General features: G+C 41.4%; 1 protein-coding gene across 1 annotated transcript in view; it reads left to right on the top strand.

The window, feature by feature from the left end:
- Tlk2 (tousled like kinase 2) overlaps positions 1 to 25,506 on the top strand; it is a 107,766-nt gene that overhangs the window by 18,504 nt on the left and 63,756 nt on the right. Inside the window, 5 exon segments of the mRNA XM_052756390.1 lie at positions 7,261 to 7,332; positions 8,241 to 8,310; positions 9,209 to 9,252; positions 9,980 to 10,075; positions 22,077 to 22,244. Coding sequence (XP_052612350.1) covers positions 7,261 to 7,332; positions 8,241 to 8,310; positions 9,209 to 9,252; positions 9,980 to 10,075; positions 22,077 to 22,244 — 450 coding nt within the window.

Genomic DNA, 25,506 nt, shown 5'->3' with positions numbered 1-25,506 from the left:
CCAGGAAGTTGAATTAACACGCACAAATTCATTTTTTTTCTTTGTGATGTTGAGGCTCAAACTTAGGGCCTCATGAACACTTAGCATTCACTCTGCTGCTGAACTATACCTCCAGCCCAGTCAGCAGAATTTTCTCAGAGTATAGATTATCCAGGCATCATTTGTGCACACACACACATGTGCTTACAAAGGCATGTTGGCATGCTTCTAAACAGTTACTTTGCTTTGGTGGCTTTTGTGAGCATGCAAATCAAAATGCAGCACTGTGGTCACCACAATTGCTTCCTGCCACCTCTTTGTAGTCATACCTGTGCCTCTCCTTCAGAGCAGAGTCCTGACCCACTTCAGACCCACTCAGCTGTTTTCTGTCTTCATTGATTGCTTTGCAGTTAATGTTTAAAATATCATGTGAGGTTTAAATTGAGGCTAACTCTTGCTTGTGGATATCTAAGTATTTCAGGGCCGTTTACTGGAAGACTTTTATTTTCAATTTCTATAATTATACAAGTCTCTTGAATTGTTTTTGCACCTTTGTCAGAAATCAAGTGGGCCATCTTTATATGGGTTTGTTTTTATCACCTGTGCAAATTAAATGAAGAGCTGTAAGTGGAATGTTGTGTCCGTGCAAGTGCTGGGTGATTACAGTAAATGAGTGATGGCTTTTTGCTATGCTAAGAATCAAACTCAGGGCCTCATATATTCTAGGCAGGCACTCTATCATTGCCCTATCCAATAACTTTATAATTTGTTAAGCTTTTATTTTTATTTGTGTGTACGTGTGTCCATGTGAATGTATGACACAAGTTTGTGGATGCCTGTAGAAGCCAGAAGAGGGCATTGGATCCCCTGGAACTGGAGTCACAGGTAGTTGTAAGCTGCCTGACATGGGTGCTGGGAACTGAACTCAGGTCCTCTGGAAGAGCAGGAAGTGCACTCCAGCCCCTATACTTTTTTTGGGGGTGGGGAGTTTCGAGACAGGGTTTCTCTGTGTAGCCCTGACTGTCCTGGAACTTGCTCTGTAGACCAGGCTGGCCTCGAACTCAGAGATCCGCTTGCCTCTGCCTCCCGAGTACTGGGATTAAAGGCATACTCCACCACCGCCTGGCTATACTTTAATTTTTAAGTAAAACTTTAAAAAATATTTGTATATACCAGTTAGTGCATGTGGCTATGTGTGCCACAGCACATATGTAGAGGTCAGAGGACAGTTTTGGAATTGGTTCTCTTCCTTCTTGACACTGAATCAGCTCCGCTCACCAGACTTGCATTGCAGGTGCCTTTACTTGCTGAGCCATCCCAGTGCCCAGCTGTGGAATTCTAAAAACACATAGTAGAAAATTCTGTGTTTGGTTTTATTTCTTTTTTTTTTTTTTTTAAAGATTTATTTATTTATTATGTATACAGTGTTCTGTCTGCACATATCCCCGCAGGCCAGAAGAGGGTGCCAGATTTCATTACAGATGGTTGTGAGCCACCATGTGGTTGCTGGGAATTGAACTCGGGACCTTTGGGAGAGCAAGCAGTGCTCTTAACCTCTGAACCATCTCTCCAGCCCTGGTTTTATTTCTTAATTCATCCATTTATTCATTGATTGATTGGTTCTTTGAAGCAGGGTCTTGCTATTTAGTGCTGTCTGGTCAGAAACTCAAATAGGTCACGTTAGCCTTGAATGCATGGCAATCCCAATGCCTCAGCCACCTAAGTGCTGCAGTTTGAAGTATTCATCACCACACTCAGCATATCTCAGTAGTATCAAGTACGTTAACCTTGTTATTTGTTTTTGAGACGGGATCTCACTATGTAGACTGTGCTGGTCTCAAACTCACAGAGATCTACCTGTTTCTGCCTTGCAAGTGCTGGGATTGAAGACGTATACCACTGGACCTAGTGTGCTCAAGCTCGCTCTTGCTCTCTCTCTCACACACACCTATTTTTAATTTATATATTTATTTATGTATTTTATGTATATGAGTGCTCTCTGCATGTATGCCTGCACACGAGAAGAAGGCATCAGATCCCATTATATATAGTTGTGGGCCACTATGTAGTTGCTGGGATTTGAATTCAGGATCTCTGGAAGAGCAACTGAGACATCTCTCCAGGTCCCGTCCCTTCCCCCACCCCCTCTTTTTTTTTTTTCTTTTGTAGACTAAGGGCTGGGATTGTAGCTCAGTTGGTAGAATGCTTGACTAGCATATACGCAGTCCTGGGTTCAGTCCTGTCAGTACCTGAGAAGTGGATCCGAAATTCACAGTCATCCTCACCTACATAGAGAGTTCTAAACCAGCCTGGGCTACAAGAGACAGTGTCTCTCCAAAGAAAAAAAAAAAAACAAATGGTCTTCCACCCTCCCCTTTTCCTTTTTGAAAACATTAATAAGTATGGATAACAGAGTAAGTTTTTCAGTTAAAACATACAAAAAATAGTAAAAGTTGGGAGTTGGGGATTTAGCTCAGTAGTAGAGCGCTTGCCTAGCAAGCACAAGACCCTGGGTTTGATCCTCAGCTCAAAAAAAAAAAGTAAAAGTTGATGTCCACCAGGTATTAGCCCCACTTCTAAGAGATAGTGCAGTCTTTTTCTTTGTCTTTTGAGTCAGGGTCTCACTATGTAGCCTTTGCAGGCTGGGAGCTTGCTATGTAGACTGGGCTGGTTTCAAGTTCACAAAGATCTGCTTGCCTCCTCTTACTGGGTGCTGGGATTAAAGGCAAGTGCCACCAAGCCTGACAGGACAGACAGTGCAGTCTTCATGCATCCATAACACTAGGGTTATATAATAGTTACTGCACCATTCCGAATTTTTAACTCAATTCTTACACTGAATAGGAAGGAATAGAATTTTCTCTTTGTTTTTGTTTTTGAAAGATTTATTTTACTTTATGTGTATGAGTGTTTTTGCCTTACATGCATGTATGTGCACCACATATGTGTCTATTGGATACCCCAGATTGGGTTTATAGATACCTGTGAAACACCAAGTGGGTGCTAGGAATCAAAGTTGGGTCCTCTGCAAGAATAACAAGCATTCTTTTTTGTTTGTTTGTTTTGGTTTTTTCGAGACAAGGTTTTTCTCTGTGTAGTTTTGGTGCCTGTCCTGGATCTTGCTCTGTAGATCAGGCTGGCCTCGAACTCACAGAGAGAGTTTTGCTCTGCCTCCTGAGTGCTGGGATTAAAGACATGCGCCACCACCACCCGGCCCATAGCAAGTGTTCTTAACCATGAAACCATCTCTTCATTGGCAGGAATATACTTTTAATAGAAGGGTATATTTACCTACGTAATTACATTCCAGGATGGGTAGCTTCCCAACTATTTACCTCAGGTAACATTAAACGTTCCTGCTTATTTTCCATCTCCTTTTCATTGCAAAGTTTACTGGCAATCTCTTCATATACAATTCGTATGCAGTTTATGTTTTTGCCTCCATTGTGTGTGTGTGTGTGTGTGTGTGTGTGTGTGTGTGTGTGTGTGTGTAGGTCAGTGGACAACTCTGGAGTCAGTTTTCTTCTACCTTACATGTGGGTTTGGGGGATCCAAGTTAGATCACCAGGCTTGCACAGCAAGTGCCTTAGTCCATCAAGCTATCTCACTGGTCCTTAATAATGTTTGGTTTTCCTTTAATTTTTATTTTATGTACATGAGTGTTTGCCTGCATGTATGTCTGTGCACTCTGTGCAGTGTCTGCAGAGGCTAGAAGAGGGTGTCAGGTTCTCTGCAACTTAAGTTACAGGAGGTTGTGAGCCACCTAGTGTGGGTGCTGGGGATTAGAGCAGCAAGGATTTGTAACTGCTGAGCCGTCTCTCCAGCCCTGATAATGTCCTTTATAGCTGTTTAAATTTGCTTTTGTGGAGGTGAGACGGGACAGGGGACCAAACCCTGGGCTCTGTGTAGTCTAAGCAAATGTTGTACCAAGGTCAAGACAGAGTCCACGCATTGAGACTTAGCGTACCTTTAGACTCCTGTAATCTAGTTCAGTTTTCTTTTTTGTTACTGTTGTTGGTTTAGTAACAGTGACACTTTTAAAACTCAGCATGCATGTTTTGCCTGCAAGCCTTTGGTTAGTTTTTACTATAGACAATAAGCTGCTTTAGAACAGGAAGTATATCTCAGTGATCCTTGTTAATTAGATCTAATCCGGTGACTTTATAATATGAGATGCTGTACTTGAGAAGAGGATGAGAAAAGGATTAATTAATTCTTAATCTTTTTAACTTTTGGTTATGTACACATGCCTAAGGGACATTAAGTCTTCTTGTCCCTCTTCAGCGTTGCTATTTCAAACAGTACGGTGTCTACCACTGTCTATATAGTTATTTTCATTGTAATTGCTGGGAAAACGGTCGAGTCCTCTCGTCTGCATTCACCACTCTTGCTGTCATCGTAGTCAGTGTCTGTTGCTGGGAAGAGACACCATGACCACGGCACCTCTACAAGGAAGCATTTCATTGGGGGCTGGCTTACCGTGTCAGAGGGTCCTTGTCGTCTTGGCAGGGAGAATGGTGGCTAGCATGCTGCTGGAACAGTGGCTGAGCACTGCATGTTGATCAGCAAGCAGAGTGAGGACTGGGCTCGGCATAAGCCTTTGAAAGCCCACTCCCAATGACACACTTCCTTCAACAAGGCCACACCTCCTAATCCTTCACATAGTGCCACTCCCTGGTGACTAAGCATTCAAATATATGAGCCTAAGGGGCCATTTTTTTTCTTTTTTTTTTTTTTTTAACTTTTTATTGCTTCTTTGTGAATTTTCACACCATGCACCCCAATCCCACTCATCTCCCCAATCCCTCCATATCTGCCCTCTGCCCTTGAAACCTCCCCAAAACAAAACAAAATCTCATCGTGGAAGCTGTTCTGTGGCACAGTGAGTCACACAGTATATATACCCTTTAGTCCATATATCTTTACTTTTTCGAGTGTGTGTTGTAATGAGCTTTGGTTCCAGGCATCTGGCTTCTGCTATACTATCAGTACTGGATCCTTCCCAGGACTCCTCAGCTATCCTGTTGTTGCCCTGGGTCATGGAGATCCTGTAGCTTGGGTTCTTAGTTCAAACCGCCATTTTTTCCTTCCCTCCTGTCCTTTCTAAAGGAAATGGTAAAGCCAGGTGCAGTGACACTCCTGTAATCTCAACCTCAAGAAGCAGCAACAGAAGGCCATGAGTGTGAGATGAGCTTGGATTACAGTGACTTATAACTAACTTTGGCTACACAGCAAGGCCTTGTAGGTAGGTAGGAGAGATAGGTACAGAAAGGACAGGAGGGAAGTAGATACGGTTTTATTGCAGTCCTGGGGGAAATTGATTTTGCAATAGTTATAGTAAAGGTAAATTATGCTAGGAGTGTGGTTCAGTTTTAAAGCACTTGCCTAACATTCAAGCTTTTACAAAGTGTAATATGAAGGGTCCAGTTCAACTGCTTTGCCCTTGCCTAGCCAACTTTCTGGCACTATCTGCTGGAAACACTTTTCTTCCTTGAGTGGTTCTAGCACCTTTCTCAATAGTTAGTTGGTCACAGTTCCAGATGTTTCACTGGAGTCAGCAGTTCTACCCCCGATCCGCTAACACTAGTACTAGCACTAGTACTAACACTAGTACTAACACTAGTACTAGCACTAGTACTAACACTAGTACTACGATGTTGCTACTGTTGCTTTGTAGCAAGTCTTGGTGTCAGGGAATGTGATCCTTCTTACTTTGTTCTTTCACGGATTGTTTTATCTAGTCTGACTCTCACAGTCCCATGTGAGATGTGTGTATTTTATTTACATCGAGTTCTGGAAATTGAACCTAGGGTTTTACCCTTTACTACTGCAAAGTGTTAGCAACACTCCTAACCCCTCCATGTACATTTTAGAATCAATTTAATCATTTGTGTGTGTGAAAACATGAATGAGTACAGACGTGTGTGTATGTGTGTGTGTGTGTGTGTGTGTGTGTGTGTGTGTGTGTGTGTGTGTATGTGTGTGTGTAAATCTGAGGACAGCCTTTAGGAGTAATTTTCTCTTTCTGTTGTGGGTTCTGGGCATTGAACTTAGGTTGTCAGGCTTGTGCAGCAAGGATCTTACTGTGCCAACTTGCTGCCACTAGATTGTGTTTTTCTTTTTTCTTTTCTTTTCTTTTTTTTGTTTGTTTTTCGAGACAGGGTTTCTCTGTGTAGCTTTGCGCCTTTTCTGGAACTCACTCCGTAGACCAGGCTGGCCTCGAACTCACAGAGATCCACCTGGCTCTGCCTCCCAAGTGCTAGGATTAAAGGCGTGTGCCACCACTGCCCGGCTTCCAGATTGTTAATATAAGGAAGTCAGTAGAACATTAGGGAGAGGGTCACAGAATTGGTGAATCAGTTAAAGGTGGATGTTGCCATCATAGCAATATTAATTAAGTCTTCTGACCCACAATCATGGCGCGGGGAGAGGAGAGTGTGTAGTTTATTTGTTTGTTTGTTTAGTTTTGGTTTTTCGAGACAAGGTTTCTCTATGTAACAGCCCTGGCTATGGTGGAGTTTGCTTTGAAGACCAGGCTTGCCTTGAACTCACAGAGATCATGTACCCCTGCCTCCCGTTGCTAGGATTAAAGGCCTGCGCCACCATCACCCATCTATTTGTTTGTTTTGAGACAGAGTCTCATTCTCCTCTAGCCTGGCTGGCTGGAACTCTCTACATAGACAGGGCTGCCTGCCTCTGCCTCTCAAGTGCTAAGATTAAAAGTGTGCATTACCACACCCAGCACTTATTTATATTTTAAATTTCTTTGAATACTTGTTTGTGGTTTCCAGAGTGTAGGATTTATGCTTCCTTTATAAAATTTATCCATAAGTATTTATTTTAATGCTTATGTGTATGTAATTGTTTCCTTTTGTGGGGGGCGTTTTGAGACAGCATTTGTCTGTGTAACAGCCCTGGCTGTCCTAGAACTCACTCTGTAGACCACACTGGCCTTGAACTCAGAGATCCGCCTGCCTCTGCCCCCCGAGTGCTGGGATCAAAGGCGCGCACCACCACCCAGTATTTGCTTACTGCTCTTAAAGAATGGCTTTAGAAACGTGAGCATACTCTAGAGGGAAGACCTGAGCATGTGTAAAGCACATGAAGATATCAGTAGCTAGAGATTTCGAACATGGAGCAAGCTGTGCTGTAGCTGAGTCCCTTTCAGCTTGCTTTGGAGGGGTTGTAGCTGACTTAGACATGAGAACAACAGTCTCTTGCGTACTTTGCTGTCATCTTGAGTGAAAACTTCTGACTATCTAAAAAACATTTCCCTTGCAGGGGCCACTCAACAGTGAGTCTTCCAACCAGAGTTTGTGCAGCGTGGGGTCCTTGAGTGATAAAGAAGTAGAGGTAAGAAGCCACACCTAAACAACACTGTTCCAGGTTTAGACCTTTAGTCTGGGCTCAAGGGTAGCACCATGTAATTCCAGGGCATGTTAGTGGAGCTGTGTTTTCTTGTCTTGGTGCAGCTTTGATGTGGCCCTGCCATGGTTTATTATCATAATCATACATAGGCCTGTCTTTCTCCATTTCACGTCTGGTTTTGCGGGGGTGTTTAGAAGGGCTTAGTTTTTCAATAAAAGTAAGAGATTTGTAGTTGTAGCAAAATTACCTTAGTTACTCTTGAACTTTAGAGTAGGTCACTGGCTGGATTTAGCAGTAGCATTTGAAAGACTGCCATTTGGTTTCCATTTTTCCTGCTTAGCTGGAAGATAGTATTAGGTAGATAACCTACCCACAAGGATATAGGCACAAATCTTAAGGCCTGCTTTGCACTGAGATGCTTTCTATAAATTAGTCAGTTGAACAATCCTTCAGGCCTTTCCCTTTAAAGGGTGATGCACCTTTGAAGTTGTTTGAGAGCCTGCTGTATGAATTGACCTGTTTCCTTCAAAAACCCCTTTTTGTTGTTCATTTGAGACGGGTCTTGAATTTGAGATTCCACTGTTTCCTGCTTTTGGGATCACAGGCACGGGCTACTGTACTGCCAAGATATCTTACTTAAATTTTGTGGCAATTCTAAATTACTAATGAGTACATAAAAGGGCTGATATTTTTAATAATTTTCCAGAAGTCGTGTAGGTTTAACTCAAGGCCCCATACTTTGCCTGTTGCTCTGTTCAAGAGTAGTACACTGCTTCAAGACTCGTCTGTGCTGGTCATACCTGTTTTGCGTCTTTGATATTTTGTATGTACTCTGTTATCCTAACGTGAAAACTGACCAGCATTCTAACTGTGATATGTGTGGTATTTAACAGACTCCTGAGAAGAAGCAGAATGACCAGCGAAATCGGAAAAGAAAAGCTGAACCATATGAAACTAGCCAAGGTAGTGATCATTGCACACCTAGCCCAGGCTTCTTGTGGAATTGTCTAACTCCCAGCAAATAATTAGTGTGCATGCAGGGATCCCCACCAGCAGAGGCTTGTGTGTCTTAGGGAGTATTGGCCTAGTGTAGACTTGCCATTTGATACACACCTGACAAAACTATCAGTTCTTTGGGGGCTTTGTTTTCCCTGTGTACTTGAATGGTTTTCTCAACACAGGTTTTTCTTCAGACCAAATAGGAATTATATGAGAAACAGGGTGCATTGGGGTTTAACGGGAGGGGGGGGGGGGGCGTTGTTAGTAGTGGTAGCCAGAAATGGTTTCATCTACAGTATTGCTCTTCCGTTGGAGCCCACTGGGATGAAATCTCTAACAGTGATAGTTCCACCACCAAATATAGAATCAAGGAAAGACATAGCTTTTCCCTGTCCCATCTAAGGACCGGGATTCCCAGTCTTTTTTCTTCCCTTTTAAAAATGTATAGGGAAGTCATCCTGCCTTGTATAAGGGAAGTCTCCCAAAGTGACAAAATTATGTGAAATGGGATCAGCTCTTAGTTCTAATGCATTTGTTTTGAATCTTGTTCTTTTAAATTGGGATGTGGATTATAGATGAATTTTGTTATCTGATTTTTATGTATAAATATGTATAAAAGAAAGATTATTGCCTTTTAAAACAAGCTGAACAATTCTTCCCATCAGTGCTCATTCAGCCCCTTGGTATATGGAGCAGGAGGTAGAGTAACCTTAGTGTACAGGTTCTGTACGGTTTGTTAAGATAGAGCTGTCACTGTGACAGTGTTGTGATCAGTTACTGAGCCTTACTACTGAATGCATTGCAGTGATGATACCTTACGTGTGCACTGGAAAAACTGTACTTACTTTGGTTTCGTTTTCAGGGAAAGGCACTCCTAGGGGACATAAAATTAGTGATTACTTTGAGGTAAGTTAAATGTGGGGGTAAATGAACAACCTCCAGTGACTTTAAACAACCTAATAATCCTCTTGTTCCTTTAAGGCACTAGAGAGCAATATTTGCCTTTACTGTGGGCTTGCCCTGTCTCTTTCCCATCTTCATCAAACTAATGCTGCCCATCTCGTAATATGAAGGAATTGCTGCTGATTTGCTGGGTGTAAATTTTGTATCATGTGTCTTGTCTGTGTGATATGAGAATTCACGTATGAAGTGCACTTTCTCTTGGCCAGACTAGGTTTTGTGTCTCAGAGACTAAGGTATAATGGCTTGATTTTCCTTTGGTCCTTTCCCTTAGCCCAGTGGACTATGTCATGAGCTCAGCGCCTCATTGTTAAGTGGTTACTAAAGATGACTAACACCCTCTGCACTACTCTGTTTCTGCTTCATGTATTTTGAGACCAAGAAAAAAAATAAAGGCATTCTTCTCTCATGTCTGTCCAAACCCATGCTTACTTTCAGCTTTCTGCCCATGTTTTCTGTATATCTTGTTACATATCTTTGGGAGCTCTTTTCTCAAGAATCTCATTGAAAAGATAGATTTGGCTTACATGGCATTTTCTCTCTAGAATGAGATGTATTGACTTAAAGGGGCCATGTATAATTAAGACCTGTTTGTATATTAATCTTTGACTCTCCTTCTCTGAAGCGTGGTACTGTTTTGAATTATTCATATCCATTTTTCCCTGTTGGCCAGTTTGCTGGGGGAAGCGGGCCAGGAACCAGCCCTGGCAGAAGTGTTCCACCAGTTGCACGATCCTCACCGCAACATTCCTTATCCAATCCCTTACCGGTAAGCATTCACCTGGAGAAACTGGACACCTGTTCCGTAGGAGACCAGCAGCCCAGGCACACTGAAGCCGGCTCTCTTCCACTAGTTACCCAGGGGGCGTGAGGCATGAGGGAGTAAACTTCATACTGTTGCCTGGAAAGCACTTAGTAGATTCACATCTTTTATTAGTATGAGAGCTAATCATTCTTTGATTCTTAAATTGCCTTGAAGCCTGTCAGTTCACTAGTCTGTTAAGGCAGTCATTCCAAGCCAAACATGGGGTTCTAAACTTTTGCTAAATTTGAATTTCTTTTCTTCCTTTAAAAAGTTTATCAGCTTCTGATATTCAGATCTTCTAGGCTTACTCATGTGGTAGAAAACCTAATACTGTGATGTATGTGAGATTGGTTTGTTTTCATTCTTTAAATGAGATCTCAATGTTTTAAAAACATTATATATTGATCGGTAGTTTTCAGCCAGGGGCAGTTACACCCCTCAGGGGACATTTGTCAGTATCTGGAGTCATTTTGGTTGTCACTGCTAGGGCATGGGAAGCATAGCGGCCAGAGGCTAAAGGTGCTGTAAACATCCCTATAAAGTTAGGGAGCCTAGCCGGTGAGGCAAAGGACTATGTCGTCGGAAAGTCAGTAGTGTTGATGTTGGTACTTCCTGAACGAGCTAACGTAGGGTATTGTGTTCATTTGTTCTAGCACCTTTAGATAATTTGTTGACACTTGTCCATAATGTGACCAGTCTGTTTTTATGTGGGATCTTAGGAGTTGGGATAAAAATAAATGTTAAGTTTTAAAAAAAGAGGTTGGGATGGAACTTAATAGCATAGTGCTTACCTCAGATTTGCTGTTCTGGGTTCAGTCCACAGTGTGGCTTTAACCTTGTCTCATGTGGTTTTGTAGTTCAAGTGATGTAAGCAGTAAAGGCTCATTGTACCAGTCCTCTGAAAACTGAATGACTCTGTAATACAGTCCTTACGTGGCCTCATAGCTCCTGCCTGCTCTTTATTCCTGTCTACCTGTCTCCCGTACAGCAACAGTCACGCAGGCTTTCTTGAGCACTGAAGCATTCTTCTGCTCAGGGCCTTTGTATTGCTATTCTCTTTCCCAGAACTATTCTTGGACAGATACCAGCAACCTCTTCAACAGGATGTTGCTCAAAAATGACCTTAACAGAGTAGCCTCCCCTGCTCAGCTTCTCTAAAATAGCATTTCCTCACACCTGGTCACTCGTCTCCAGTCTTGCTTTAATGTGTATATGTGTGCGCACGTGCACGCATATGTGTACACATGCATGTGCTCATGAATGTAGGCATACACTTGCCATAGACCGCAACCTGGGGTGTCTGTCCTTGCTTTCTACCTTGTGTGAGATTGGATCTCACCAGCACTGCATGGACCAGGTCATCTGGCCTGAAGCTTCTGGATGCTCTGTCCCTGCTTTTCATCTCTAGGAGAGTACCGGGGTGACAGAAGTGCCTTCCCTCGTACACCGTTTTTTGTGGGTACTGGGATTTGGATCCAGGTCCTCATGCTTGCATGGCAAGTGCTTCTGCCCATGTAGCCATCTCTCCACCATGATGATGTGTTAAGTCTGTTTGGGACTGTCTCTGTTCCTGTCTCTCCCTCCTTCCCTCCCCTCCATACACAGTTTGTTATAGCCTTAGTTTGTGAATTGATTTCTAGTTTTAGAAGAATACACATGCAGTAGTCCATAGTTTTCACAAAGTGTACCAGCCTGAGAAACCAAACATTGCCAGCCCTATGACAACGTCACCACTGTGTCCTTGCCACTTTAGCTCTTTCCCTGCCCCCTGGCACAGCTGCTTCCGGAGAGGAGTGACACAACAGGAAATGTCGTACTTGACATAATTTAGTGTTACCTTTGTGAGATTTATTCATATTGTCTCGCTTGTAGGTTATTTAGGAGTAGTAGTATATAGTACAGTTTATTATATTTTCTCTCTGTGTGTGAGGGTACACCTGCTTTTCCGTGTGTGTGTGTGTGTGTGTGTGCGCGCGCGCATATGTGTGAAGGCCAGAAGACAACCTTGGGTGGATGTCTTCCTCATGTGCCATTCATCTTTTTTTTGAGTCATGATCACTCACTGGGCTGGAACTTGCCAAGTAGGCTAGGCTGGCTGGTAATGATCTGTCTGTCCCCATCTCTCCAGTTTTGGAACCATGCCATTCACACACACGCACACACACGCACACACACAGGAACACTCAAGCACGCATGCACTCACATCACAGGATGTATTTAGAAGTTGGAGGACAACTTGTGGGAGTTGGTTCTCTCTGAACCATAGGGCTTCAGAAGATCAACCTCCGGTCATCAGACTTGGCTTCAAGTCTCCCAGGCCTGGCTCTCCCTGCCCCTTGAGTTTTGTCTTTTGGTTTTTGTTTCTTTTTCTTTAGGGAGCTGGTGAGGCTGCCTTATTATATAGATCAGGCTGGTCTCACGCATGCTCCTGCCTTGCGGACCACCACGCCTGGCTGTTTGTGAAGTGGAATCTGGAGATCCAACTCAGGTCTTCATGCTTGTAGCTCATCACATTAATATTAGTATATATTTAATAATTTCCATGTTCTATTTTTTTTTGAGATAGAGTTTTTCTGTGTAACAGTCCTGGCTGTCCTGAAACTCGCTTTGTAGACCAGGCTGGGTGTTTTAATTTTTAACCATTAACTCATTACCTACCACGTCCTGCTAAAGTGACAGCAGGTACCTGGCTGCATTTCTTCTTCATTGCTATTTCCATGTGTTACTGTTATGTTATATAAAACTCAAGTTACTGTGAACCATTTCCTTCACTTGACATGCAACAGATAGCTGGTCCAGTTTTTCAGTCTCTAGCATACAGAAATGCTTGGGACCCAGTGGCTTCTCAAAATTGTTGAAAAGGAAGAATTGATAAATAAAGTGTCACTTCGTGTCCCCTTCCTTTTTTTTTCGGTAAATGATTCTTTTTTTTTTTTTGTACTAAGGACTGAACTTGGGGCCTTGTACTTGCTTAGCAAATGTTCTACTACTGAGCTACTCTCCAAGCTCCATTAATGATTTTTTTTTTGTGCTTTTGTTGAATATTTATGTTAAATCCAAAAACATACATACAGCATGAACCTTTTCCTGAAGACGTTGGCAAAAGTCATGACACCTGGCAAGCAAGCAATGTTTAAAAATGTTTTTAACAACAAAGACTATATGATAGAAAGACTGTATGATAAGAATGGTGCCCTAAAACTTAAAATATTTCTTTTTGGCTCTTCAATGAAAAGCTTGTAGAAAATTATTATAAAGGTAACTATAACCATCACATACAAGAAGTAAACTGTTTTCAGGACCCTGTAAACCTAAGTGTCCATCCTTAAGTCCCTGAATGTAGTGAGTGTACTTCTATCCCAGAGGTAATCCTTTTTTCTGTGGTAGCCGTTTGCGTTTCCTAAGGGTTTAACTGTTACTTCAGTCATTCACACTAACTACAGCTTAGCTGTGCCCTTGAGTTAACTTTGTCACAGTGTTTGGGGGAGGGGTAGTAACTCTTTTTAGACTATCGCCTGGTATAGAGCCGGGCGTGGTGGTGCACGACCCTCCACAGACAGAGGCAGGTGGATCTCTGTGAGTTCAAGGCCAGCCTGGTCTACAAAGCGAGTTCCAGGACAGCCAGGACTGTTAAACAGAGAAACCCTGTCACGGGGTGATGGGGGGAACCAGTTGGTGGCCCACGCCTTTAATCCTAGAGCATACAAATTATCTACTTTGCTACTATATAACCAAGCCATGATTCTCTCCCCTTATCATTATTAATGAAAATGACCCTAAGCTCATAAATCCTATTAAACATCCAGCAATCAGAATTATTTTTGCAGGATTTTTCATTTCTTACAACATCCCCCCCACCAATATTCAAATTATAACAACACCCTGGCACCTAAAAATACAGCTCTCCTCATTACCATTATAGGTTTTGCCATCGCACTAGAATTCAATAACCTGACTTTCCACATCACCTCAAATAAATCAACCTCACCATCACTTTTCTCAACATTCCTAGGCTACTCCCCCTAACTGTGTACTGAGTCTTACCTATCAAAACATTAACAATAAGCTTCAACACAACTCTAGACCTCTTAGACCTAATTTGACTTGAAAAAGCTATCCCTAAAGCCCTATCAACCACCCATACTTCTATCTCCAAAACATTAACCAACCAAAAGGGCCTTATCAAACTATACTTCCTATCTTTCCTAATCGCACTCCTATAAATTCTCATCCTCTTAATCACTTAGTCCCCTTATGAGCTTGATGATAATAAAGACACTCAGGAACAAAGACCACCCAGGCACTATCATTAGCCAAGTAGCACAACTACATATTGCTGCAACACCCGTATCCTAATGTAGTCTTAGGATGAACTTAAATTTTTGATCCTCCTGTCTTCACCTCCCAACTTCTAGGATTACAGCTGTTTGCCACCATGCTTGGCTCCATGCTTGCTTTTTATTCATTTTTACTTTTTATTGTACTGGGGATTGAACCCAGGTCTAATGCATGCTAGGCATGTGCTCTACCATCGAGCTATATCCTCAGCCCTCTGTGGCTGCTCTTTTGGTATTCTGAAATTTCAACGTGTCTTCTTACATTCTTTTCTTCTTGGTTTTGACTCTGGGATTTTGGAATCTGTGCATTAGTATGCTTTTTCAGTCCTGAATAATTAATAGTATATATCATCATCATTATATATCATCTCTGCACTGTGCCTGCTCTGCATTATCTCCCCTTGCCTCTTGACTTCATTTCTGTATATTCTTGTGTCTGTGTATGCTTCTTTATTTTGCCCCTCAGTTCCAGGTTATGTATCATTGTCTCTCATTTGCTATTAGCTGCATTGAATTCTTAATTTTTGTTTTTGCTTCTGTTGGTCTCTTTGTTTTGAGGGCTTGGGCTCAATCTCCAGGACCTTGCCACATGCTAAGCAAGTGCTCTACTGTGAATTATTTCTATTTTGAGTCCTGCTACTGCTTTAAAAAAAAAAAAAAAAAAAAAAGCTCTCTGCTGTTTAATTCTTTCAAGCTTTATTTATTCATTTTTTTTTATTTTTTAGGGATTTAAAATTTTTATTTTATGTATATGACTGACATATACTTGGGCAAAACAGTCATATACCCAAGTATATGTATGCGAGCCCTGTGTATACCTGTGCCCATGTCAGAAGAGGATGTCCAACCCCTTGGTACTAGGGTTATGAATAGTGGTGAGCCATAATGTAGGTCCTGGGAACTGAATCCAGGTCCTCTGCAAGAGCAACAAATGCTCTTAACTGTAGACTGAAGTTTCTCAGTCCTTTTAAAAAAATACTTTGTAAAAAATAATCACTCGGAGGCTTAATATTAATTACAAACTGTTTGGTCTATGGCTCAGGCTTATTGCTAGCTAGCTATTACATCTTTAATTAAACCATTTCTATTAATCTGTGTATCGCCACATGTCTCGTGGCTTTACCTGTGTTCTATTACATCTTGCTCCTCCAGCAGCTCACAGTGTCTCCCCTGACTCTGCCTTTCTTCTCCCTGTATCTTGTTTGGATTTCCTGCCTGGCTATAACCTGTCTTGCCATAGGCCAAGGCATCTTCTTTATTAACCAATGGTAGCAACACATATTCACAGTGTATAGAAAGACCATCCCACAGCACTTAACTACTGAGTCATATCTGTAGCCCCCTTTATTTTTGAAAATCTTTATTGTAATCCTGGGGATTGAACCACAGGTCTTACTCAGCAAATATTTTGCCGCTGTGCTCGTATTTTCTCTAAACCTTGTACACGTAATTATAGTCTCTATCTACTAATACTGGCATCTGAGGTTTTTAATCAGTTTGTTTCTGCCTTTGATTTTCTTGGGTGTGTATGTGTGTGTGTGTGGTTTTTATTTCATTTTACTTTGTTTTCTAGTGATGTATATAACTCAGTGTTCTTGAGAAATTATTTTTGACTGTGAAGATATGTTTGTTCTTTGAGGGGGAATTACTTATTTCTTAGTTCTTAGAGAGTTTATGTTTCTGATGCAACTTTATCAATTTTTTTTTTTTTTTTTTTTTTTTGCTTTTCAAGACAGGGTTTCTCTGTGTAACAGCCCTGGCTGTCCTGGAACTTGCTTTGTAGACCAGGCTGGCCTCGAACTCACAGAGATCTACCTGCCTCTGCTTCCCGAGTGCTGGGATCAAAGGCATGCGCCACCATGCCCAGCTGCAACTTTATCCAATTTATGGCCTATATTTGTTTGTTTGGTTGTTTAAGCTGTCAAAAAAGTGATTTGGATTGTCCTAACATTTCCTAAACCCTGATCCCCTATATTACCGAGACAACTTTCTTGCAGCCACTTGAGGGTAGAAAAAAGTTTCTCTTGGTTCACCCTTTCCCTAAGAGTGTAGTTGAGTGCATTGAAGGCCACAATGATGTGTAAATGGAGTGTGCTTCCTGTTGAGTTTTCTGCTTGGGTGGACTTTGCTTCAGTGACCACTTGACATCATGGTGCCCTGGAAATGGGAACTAAGTGTCTGCAAGTACCCCTGTGGCCATATATAACTGGGATGTTTCTTTTACTTGTCATATGCTCTTAGATTTTGTCTTAGAAGATCCCTTTTAAAAAAATTGCTGGTTTTTTTTCTTTTTTTTTTTTTTTTTGGTTTTCGAGACAGGGTTTCTCTGTGCAGCTTTGCGCCTTTCCTGGGACTCACTTGGTAGCCCAGGCTGGCCTCGAACTCACAGAGATCCGCCTGTCTCTGCCTCCCGAGTGCTGGGATTAAAGGCGTGCGCCACCACCGCCCGGCCTAAAATTGCTGTTTTGATACAAGGTATCACTATGCAACCCTGACTGGCCTGGAACTTGGTATACTTGTTATAGATAAAGGCACACACCCAGCCTTGTATGTGTGCTTTTCTGTAGCGCCAGGGATTGAGTTGAAGTACTTAGCTGTATCCCTGGCCTGTGGCATATCTTTAAATTTGCTATCTAAGGGAAGATTTACTCAAGCATCCTAACCTGCCTATGTCCAGAAAAGCTTTTAAAGGCTTCAGACCATAGTAGATGTTTATTGAATATAGGGCAGAATGATTGACGTAGTGAGTGTGTTGTAGTGAATGGTATCACGGTATTAGAGAGCTTAAACTCAGGCTGTTAAAGTTGGTAGGGTAGGAGTGTGGTTGATCTTGAGGAGGGCTAGTTACTTATAGATTGGAAGACTAAATTCATTTGCCATTAGCATTTGATAAATACGTTTACTTATAGTTAAGTGGCCAGGCATTGTGGTGCAAGCTGTAATCCTAGTACTCATGAAGTTGAAGCAAGGTCAGTGTTTGAGGTTAGCCTGTGCTAAATAGCCAGACCCTGTCCTGAAAATTCAAGGGCTAGAGAGATGGCACAGCAGTTTAGAGCACTAGTTTCTGCTCTTGCAGAAAACCCAGGTTTGATTTCCAGCACCCATACAGTGGCTCACAACCATCTGCAGCCCTGTAACTCCAGCAGATCCAACAGGCGTGCAGATACTGCACATATATGCGTGCAGACAACATTCATACACATAAAATAAATCTAAAAAATTTTTAAAGCCAAAGTAAGATAAAATTAGATATGGATTAAAATATATAATATTATATATAAAAAATATTATAACTTAGAAGTTGTTCCTGATAAAGCATATGTACAGATTGGATTGTAAAGTCTCTTAACTAAACAAGCCCATTCTAGAACTGGGGCCTTGTAGTTCATCTTCTCTGGGAGGTGAGACAAGAAGATTGTAAATTCAAGGCCCACCTTGGCTACAGAGCAAGTTGATGACCAGCGTACACCATTTAGTGAGACTCTGTCTCAGAGAAAACATAAAAATGATCTGTGGTGCTGGGTGGTGGTGGTGCATGCCTTTAATCCCAGCACTCGGGAGGCAGAGGCAGGCAAATCTCTGTTAGTTCGAGGCCAGCCTAGTCTACAGGGGAGTTCCAGGATTGCCAGGGCGACACAGAGAAACCCTGTCTTGAAAAAAAAAAAAAAAAAAAACTAAAAAGATGTGGGGAAAGCTGGGTATAATGGGCATGCCTTTAATCCCAGTACTTGGGAGACAGAGGCAATAGATCTGTGAATTGAGGCCAGCCTGGTCTACATAGTAAATTCCAGGACAGCCAAGGCTACATAATGAGACCTTGTCTGAGACCCACTTCCCCCCAAAAAGGACTGGAGATACACTTAAGCATTTGCAGGGCAATCCCCGCACCCCACCCCCCAAGGCAGTTGGCAAGTGTTTCTAGACTCTCTAGGATATATACGTGTATGTTTGTATACTAGTTTTCCTTATTTCAATTGTATTTATTCAATGTCCTATACATATTTATATTTTATAAGTAGTTTTGTAATTAATTTCTTTGGGGGGGGGCGTGATTCAAGACAGGTTTCTCTGTGTAACAACCCTGGCTATCCTGGAACTTGTTCTATAGACCAGACTGGCCTTGAACTCACAGAGATCCATCCACCTGCCTCTGCTTTCCAAGGGTTGGGATTAAAGACATGTGCCACCATGACTGGCAACTAATTTCTTTGTATATACTTCTGTGTAATTTCTAAGTCAGAGTATATATAAAAAGATGAGGTGGAGGCAGAGATATAGGTAGATCTCAGAGAGTTTGAGGTCACCTTGGTCTTCATAGCAAGTCCCAGGACAGCCAGGGCTACATAAAGACACCTGTCTGTATATATATGTAAAGTTCTAGGAGATTATTAGCAGTTTGAAGTTCTTAATTTTGGCATATCCAACTAATATTGAATTTTGTCATTGCAATCTTTCCAGTAAGAAAAAAATACCTTGATTTATCTGATTTCTTCACTAGGGATATTAAATATCTTTTCATATATTGAATGGCCTTTTCAGTTTCTCTCAGGAGTTGTGTCTTTTGCTGATCTATTGGAATATTTACTTTTTCTTACTCTTAGGTAGAAGGACACTTTAAGATTCCTAACTCAGTGTCATGTATGTTGTAAATGTTTGCAAATTGGTAAAGTAAGTTTATGTTGACTTTTTCCATTCAACTTGATGTGTCTTTTCTTATTATTTTATGCATTTTTAAATTATTCATTGATATTCTTATGATTCAAAAACAACATGCATGCTGCATCCCCAAGTGTAACTCTTTTTCACTACTAAGTTACAGCATCATTTGCTTATTTTTCTTGTTAAGTTTTTATATGTGATAGAAGATAGGAAGATATTAAGTGTCTCTTTTTTCCAGATAGCTCCAGAAATAGTATGCCAGTCTTATAAATGCATTCCCTTTACTGTGAAATAGGCTTTAATCACAAATTATGTATCCATATCATGTGGATTTGTTTCTGAATTCTTTTTTTTTTGCGGCTAGAATTTTTAAAAATACATAAATGAGCCGGGCGGTGGTGGCGCACGCCTTTAATCCCAGCACTCGGGAGGCAGAGCCAGGCGGATCTCTGTGAGTTCGAGGCCAGCCTGGTCTCCAAAGCGAGTTCCAGGAAAGGCTCAAAGCTACACAGAGAAACCCTGTCTCGAAAAACCAAAAAAAAAAAAAATAAAATAAAAAATAAAAAATACATAAATGAGTAAATAAAGAAATATGTTGAGACAAGTCTTCACCCAAGTAACTGAAGCTAACTGAATTCAGCCGCCTCATGCCGCCACATCCTTGCAAATGTTGGGATTACAGGAATGTCATCAGGAAAGTGGTTTTGTAGTGTGTTTTGATGTCGAGTGAGGTTTCCCTAATACTCCTTATTAAAAATTACATGACTGATTTTCATATAAACCCTTAATATAACCTGCTAAAAGCCAGTGAGAATATTTTGGTCCCATCCAAGGCTTAGAGCAAAATAAATAAAAACTCTGCTGGTTTTAGAGAAATTTGGAATTGATGTATTTTGAATTCAGGAACCAGGACATCACCATTTAGATTGTCTTTTGTTTGTTTGTTTGTTTTTTGAGACAGGATCAATATATCTTGGCTAACCAGGAATTTACTATGTAGACCAGGCTGACCTCGAACTCACAGAGATCTGCCTGCCTCTGCCTCCCAGTGCTGAGATTGAAGGCACGGGCCACCAGCCCAGTTTAGATTGTTTTATATTTCTCTCTGAAGCTGTTTAGTTTTTTCATAGTATTCTTCATGTTTTTTGATGTTGTTTCATTATTTTGATCGTGGTTTTCTTCTCTTACTTGCTGGTGGTAATTATGGTAGTGATGCTGTTGACTTTTTTCTTTTTTTAACTTATCTTGTATTTGTCTCTCTTACTGAAGTTTTTTGGCTAATTTGTTTGGTTTCCTTTGTGAATATTTATGTCATCCAAAATGACACTTTTAAATACCTTCCACTGTTATATCACATTGACTGCATTTTCTGTATTACTTGTGTTACCCCTGCCTGTTCCCACCTTTAAACTCTTTTTTTTGTTTTGTTTTTTTGTTTTTTTTTTTTGGTTTTTTCAAGACAGGGTTTCTCTGTGCAGTTTTGGTGCCTGTCCTGGAGCTCACTCTGTAGACCAGGCTGGCCTCGAACTCACAGAGATTCCCCTGGCTCTGCCACCCAAGTGTTTGGATTAAAGGTGTGCGCCACCACTGCCTGACCTGTTCCCACCTTTAATGAGGGGTCTATACTGTAGTACTTTCAGTAATATTTTTAGTGATTTTTTAAGAAAACACTCATTTAGGTTTTAAAGTGGGATACTTCTAGTTTTGTTTTGGTTTTTTTTGTTTGTTTGTTTTGTTTTTTTTTGTTTTGTTTTGGTTTTTGTCGAGACAGGGTTTCCCTGTGTAGCTTTGTGCCTTTCCTGGAACTCGCTTGGTAGCCCAGGCTGGCCTCGAACTCAACAGAGACCCACCTGGCTCTGCCTCCCGAGTGCTGGGATTAAAGGCGTGCGCCACCGCCACCCGGGTTTTTGTTTTTATTTAGGTTTTTTGTTGTTGTTGTTGTTGTTGTTGTTTTTTGTTTGTTTGTTTTTCAAGACAGGGTTTCTCTGTGTGGCTTTGGAGCCTGTCCTGGAACTCGCTCTGTAGACCAGACTAGCCTGAACTCACAGAGATTCTCCTGCCTCTGCCTCAGCAGCTGCTGAAAGTTGCACTGCTCTTACAGAGGACTCAGTTGAGTTCTTAGTACTGGGATTAAAGGCATGTGCTACCACCGCCTGGCTACTTCTAGCTTTTTTTTTTTTTTTTAAACATTGCCTGACAATTATTTTACGATCCAAAGAGAAGAATCATAATTTTTTTCTACCCTTAATTTGTAATCAATTATTTTAGATTTGCTAAAATTTTTTTCCCCCCCCCTCAAGACAGGGTTTCTCTCTGTAGCCCTGGCTGTCCTGGAACTCACTCTTTAGAACAGGCTGGCCTCGAACTCATAAAGCTGCCTCTGCCTCAGTGCTGGGATCAAAGGTGTGCACCACCACTCCCCCCCCCCCCCCCCCCCCCCTGCAGATTTGCTAATGTTTAACCATACATTTCTGGAGTAAACTACACATACTTGAGGCATGTTTCTCCTTTTCTGTCCTATGCTTGCTCTGCTTGCATTTGGTTTAGATTTTTTTGCATGTAATTATACTGAGAGTAGAATTCAGAGTGTAATAAACTCTTGTCTATAAAGCCAGGCAGCAGATACGTTCTTTGTTTACTTATAGAATGGAAAGAATATTTCCTGTGTAAGATTGAGAGTATTATGAAGGTGATTTACTGAACAATGCAGAGTAATTCGCACATCCAGAGTTATGTAAAATTAGAGTCACTGGAATACCTTTTACATGATCTGAGTAGGTGTTTACTCAGGTTTGAAAATAGGTAACAATTCAGTGACCATGTTGTAATAATAGTCTGTGTTTTCAGAGATGTTTTGTGGTTTGAATCATACATCTTATGATACCCCGTCTAACCTGTTGCATGTGTAGTCAGTATTCTGGTGAGTATCTTTCTCACATCGTTTGTGTGTTTTCTTTAATGTTTTCCAGCGTCGAGTAGAACAGCCCCTGTATGGTTTAGATGGCAGTGCTGCAAAGGAGGCCTCAGAGGAGCAGTCCGCTCTGCCAACCCTCATGTCAGTGATGCTAGCAAAACCTCGCCTTGATACAGAGCAGTTAGCACCACGGGGAGCGGGCCTCTGCTTCACCTTTGTCTCTGTGAGTAGAAGGCTGCATGTTTAAACATGTTTACTCTTGAATTTCTTGATGAAGTTGGATTATTTTAATAGAGAGAATGATGTTTTCTATTCTTTTATCGTTTAAAATACTTTCCCTTTTTTTTTGGTTTTTGTTTGTTTGTTTTTTTTTGTTTTTCGAGACAGGGTTTCTCTGTGTAGCTTTGCACTTTTCCTGGAACTCACTCTGTAGACCAGGCTGGCCTCGAACTCACAGAGATCCGCCTGGCTCTGCCTCCGGAGCACTGGGATTAAAGGCGTGCGCCACTGCCCGATATTTGTTTACAATACTTTCAGTTTAACATTTTGTAGATTTGCTTTTTAAATTATGTGTATATGTGTGTGCCTGTGTATGGGTATGCTTACATGTGTGAGTGAGTACCCACAGAGTCCAGAGAGTGTCAGATCTCCTGGAGCTTGAGTGCTAGGTTGTGAGCCATCCATCATGGGTACTGAGAACTAAACTCGAGTCCTCTGTAAGAGCAGTGCAACTTTTCAGCACTGCTGAGCCATCTTTCCAGCTCTTAGTTCTTCACTTAGTTCCTGTGACTGAACTCTCAGGAGAGGCTGCTCTGTCAGTCTTGAGTGGACAGTGGGAAGGAAAATGTCATCTTAGGTTGACAAAAAAGTAAAGAGAGTACAGATTCCATTTTAGACAAAAGTTCATCCAATTAAAAAGCACCAAACTCCCCCCAACACTTTCTCAAACTAGTATTTGAGCAGTGTAGTTGATTCTGTAGACAGGCATTCTGCAGAGGGCATGCCCCTGTGTGGGAGCTGGCCACTTGCCAAAGGAATTTGTTCATTTCAACTGCACCTTTTTTTAAATTAAGGATTTGTTCTTATTGTGAGTAAGTGTGTGTGTATGCCTATGTATATGTGTACTAGTGTGTTGGTGCCCACAGCCCAGTGGGGGTATGTGCATCAGAGTGCCTATGTGTATGTGTACTAGTGTGCTGGTGCCCACAGCCCATTGGGGGTGTGCATCAGAGCTCTTGGAGCTGGAGTTATAGGTAATTGTGAGCTTCCCTGGTGTGTGTGCTGGGAATTGAACTCAGGTCTTCTGAAGAGCATCAAGTGCTCTTAACTGCTTGATCATCTAGCCAGCCCCTCTTTCTCTCTTTTTAAAGACTGTTTAGACTGAGGATGCAGCTTAGTTGGTAGAGTGCTTGCCTAGCATCCGTGATGCCTGCGTTCAGTGTACCACCTCAAACTGGGCTTAGTGGTGCATGCTTGCAGTCACAGTGCCAGAGAGGTAGAAACAAACAAAACAGAAGTGGAAAGTTACCTTTGACTGTATAGTAAGTTTGAGACCAGCCTGGGCTACATGAGAACTTTGTCTCTAGAAGAGAGAAAGAAAAAAAAGAGGAATTCAAATGGTATAAAATCTTGACATCGTGTAATTTACCATAAGTAATTTGAATCAAAATTTGCTTTTTTCTTTTTTGGTTTTTCGAGACAGGGTTTCTCTGTAGCTTTTGGAGCCTGTCCTGGAACTCACTTTGGAGACCAGGCTGGCCTCGAACTCACAGAGATCTGCCTGGCTCTGCCTCCCGAGTGCTGGGATTAAAGGCGTGTGCCACCACCGCCTGGCAAAATTTGCCTTTTTCTTAGTTTCTGTGTCTTGTCAACTGCCTATTTTTGTCAAGGGAGGTGTAAATGTACAAGATGACCCTGTTGTTCCTCTTTTAAGGTTTTGGTGTGTTTGTTTACCTTTCATTCTCTTTTCCCTCCCTCTTTCTCTTTCTCTTTTCTTCTTTCTTTCTTTCTTTCTTTCTTTCTTTCTTTCTTTCTTTCTTTTCTTTCTTTCTTTCTTTCTTTCTTTCTTTCTTTCTTTCTTTCTTTCTTTTCTTTTTTCTTTTCTTTTCTTTTCTTTTTTTTTTTTTGGAGAGACAGGCTCTCCACATAGTAGCCTAGGCTGGTCTGGAACTCACTATGTAGCCCTGGCTGGCCTCAAACTTGAGGGAATCCTGCTTTAGCCTTTTGAGTGCTGGCGTTACAGGCATGTGTCACCTGTGGAGTGTCTAGCAAGACCACCCTGTCTCTCAAAAGGAAGTCACCATTAATTCCATTTTTTGCCTCTTGTTCGTTTTCTGTAGTTAAAATCCCTGGTTCTCTATTTTGTGAAGTATATTTGAGTTATTAACCCACATTCAACTCTATTTGGAAAGGTAGTGGGAGTGTTGGGTATCTTTTGTTTTAAGTTTTGTGTATATGAGTAGTTTTGCCTGCATGTTATGTGTGTGCACCATGTACATGCCTGGTGCTCATGGGCCAGAAGTAAGTGTTATAGATGGTTCTGAGTTACTTGATGTGGGTGCTGAGACCAACCTGTGTCCTGTAAGACACAGTCAGTGCTCTCAGCCATTAAACCATCTCTGTAGTCCTATGTTGCATGTCTTAAGGAAAGGAAATAAAAATAATAAAAAAAAAAATGAGCTGAGTCAGAGAATCATGAATTATTTGAAATACTTCTTGAAAGCTTGTTGGGAGTTCTAGGAAGGGAGCAACCATACTTAATGATCCTCCCAGATTGAGGAAAGTTGTCCTCTTCAACTAACTGTTGCTTTGGGAGTAATGTGTATGGTGTGGGCATGGAAGAAAGGGACACTAGTCTAGCTGGCTAGAACAGTCACATCGACCCTGGCCATCAGCAGAGTGACAGGTATCTCAATCAGATTGCCCTGGTGTTATGGAATACTTTTTTAGTACTATTACTGTAGCTTTGTCTCAAGAATAGAAAACTATTTCTTTTTTAAAAACGGGTTCTTTTTTTTTATATAATTTATTTATTTTTATTTTAGGTGTGTCGGTGTTTTGCCTGCATGTCTGTGTGAGGGTGTCAGGTTCCCTGGAACTGGAGTCATAGACAGTTGTGAGCTGCCATGTGCGTGCCGGGTCCTCTGGAAGAGCAGTCAGAGCTCTTAACCACTGAGCCATCTCTCCAGCCCCTAGAAAAATATTTTTAAAAAATGTTTTTCAGAGTTGTTTAATCATCATACATGTGACCTAAAGAGTGGAGTATTGACTAATAAGATATTGTAGAGGACTTGAGGGTAACATAAAACCCTTGCTGTGAGAATGCAGTCACTCTGTGGTATTGTTGTTGTTGTTTTTTTTAAATTCCATTGTCTATCATTCATAGATCTTTATTAGATCTGACTTTCCTGAGCAAAACCATTTGTCCTTTTTTCTTTTGTATGTGTGGGGCATGAGTTCATGTATGGATGCATGTATGGAGGCCA

The sequence above is a fragment of the Peromyscus californicus genome, unplaced genomic scaffold, assembly GCF_007827085.1.
Source record: "Peromyscus californicus insignis strain IS unplaced genomic scaffold, ASM782708v3 Scaffold_3__1_contigs__length_106647218, whole genome shotgun sequence".
Lineage (NCBI taxonomy): Eukaryota > Metazoa > Chordata > Mammalia > Rodentia > Cricetidae > Peromyscus > Peromyscus californicus.
Note: the sequence above shows the minus strand (reverse complement) of the source record. Positions and strands in the feature narration are given on the sequence as shown.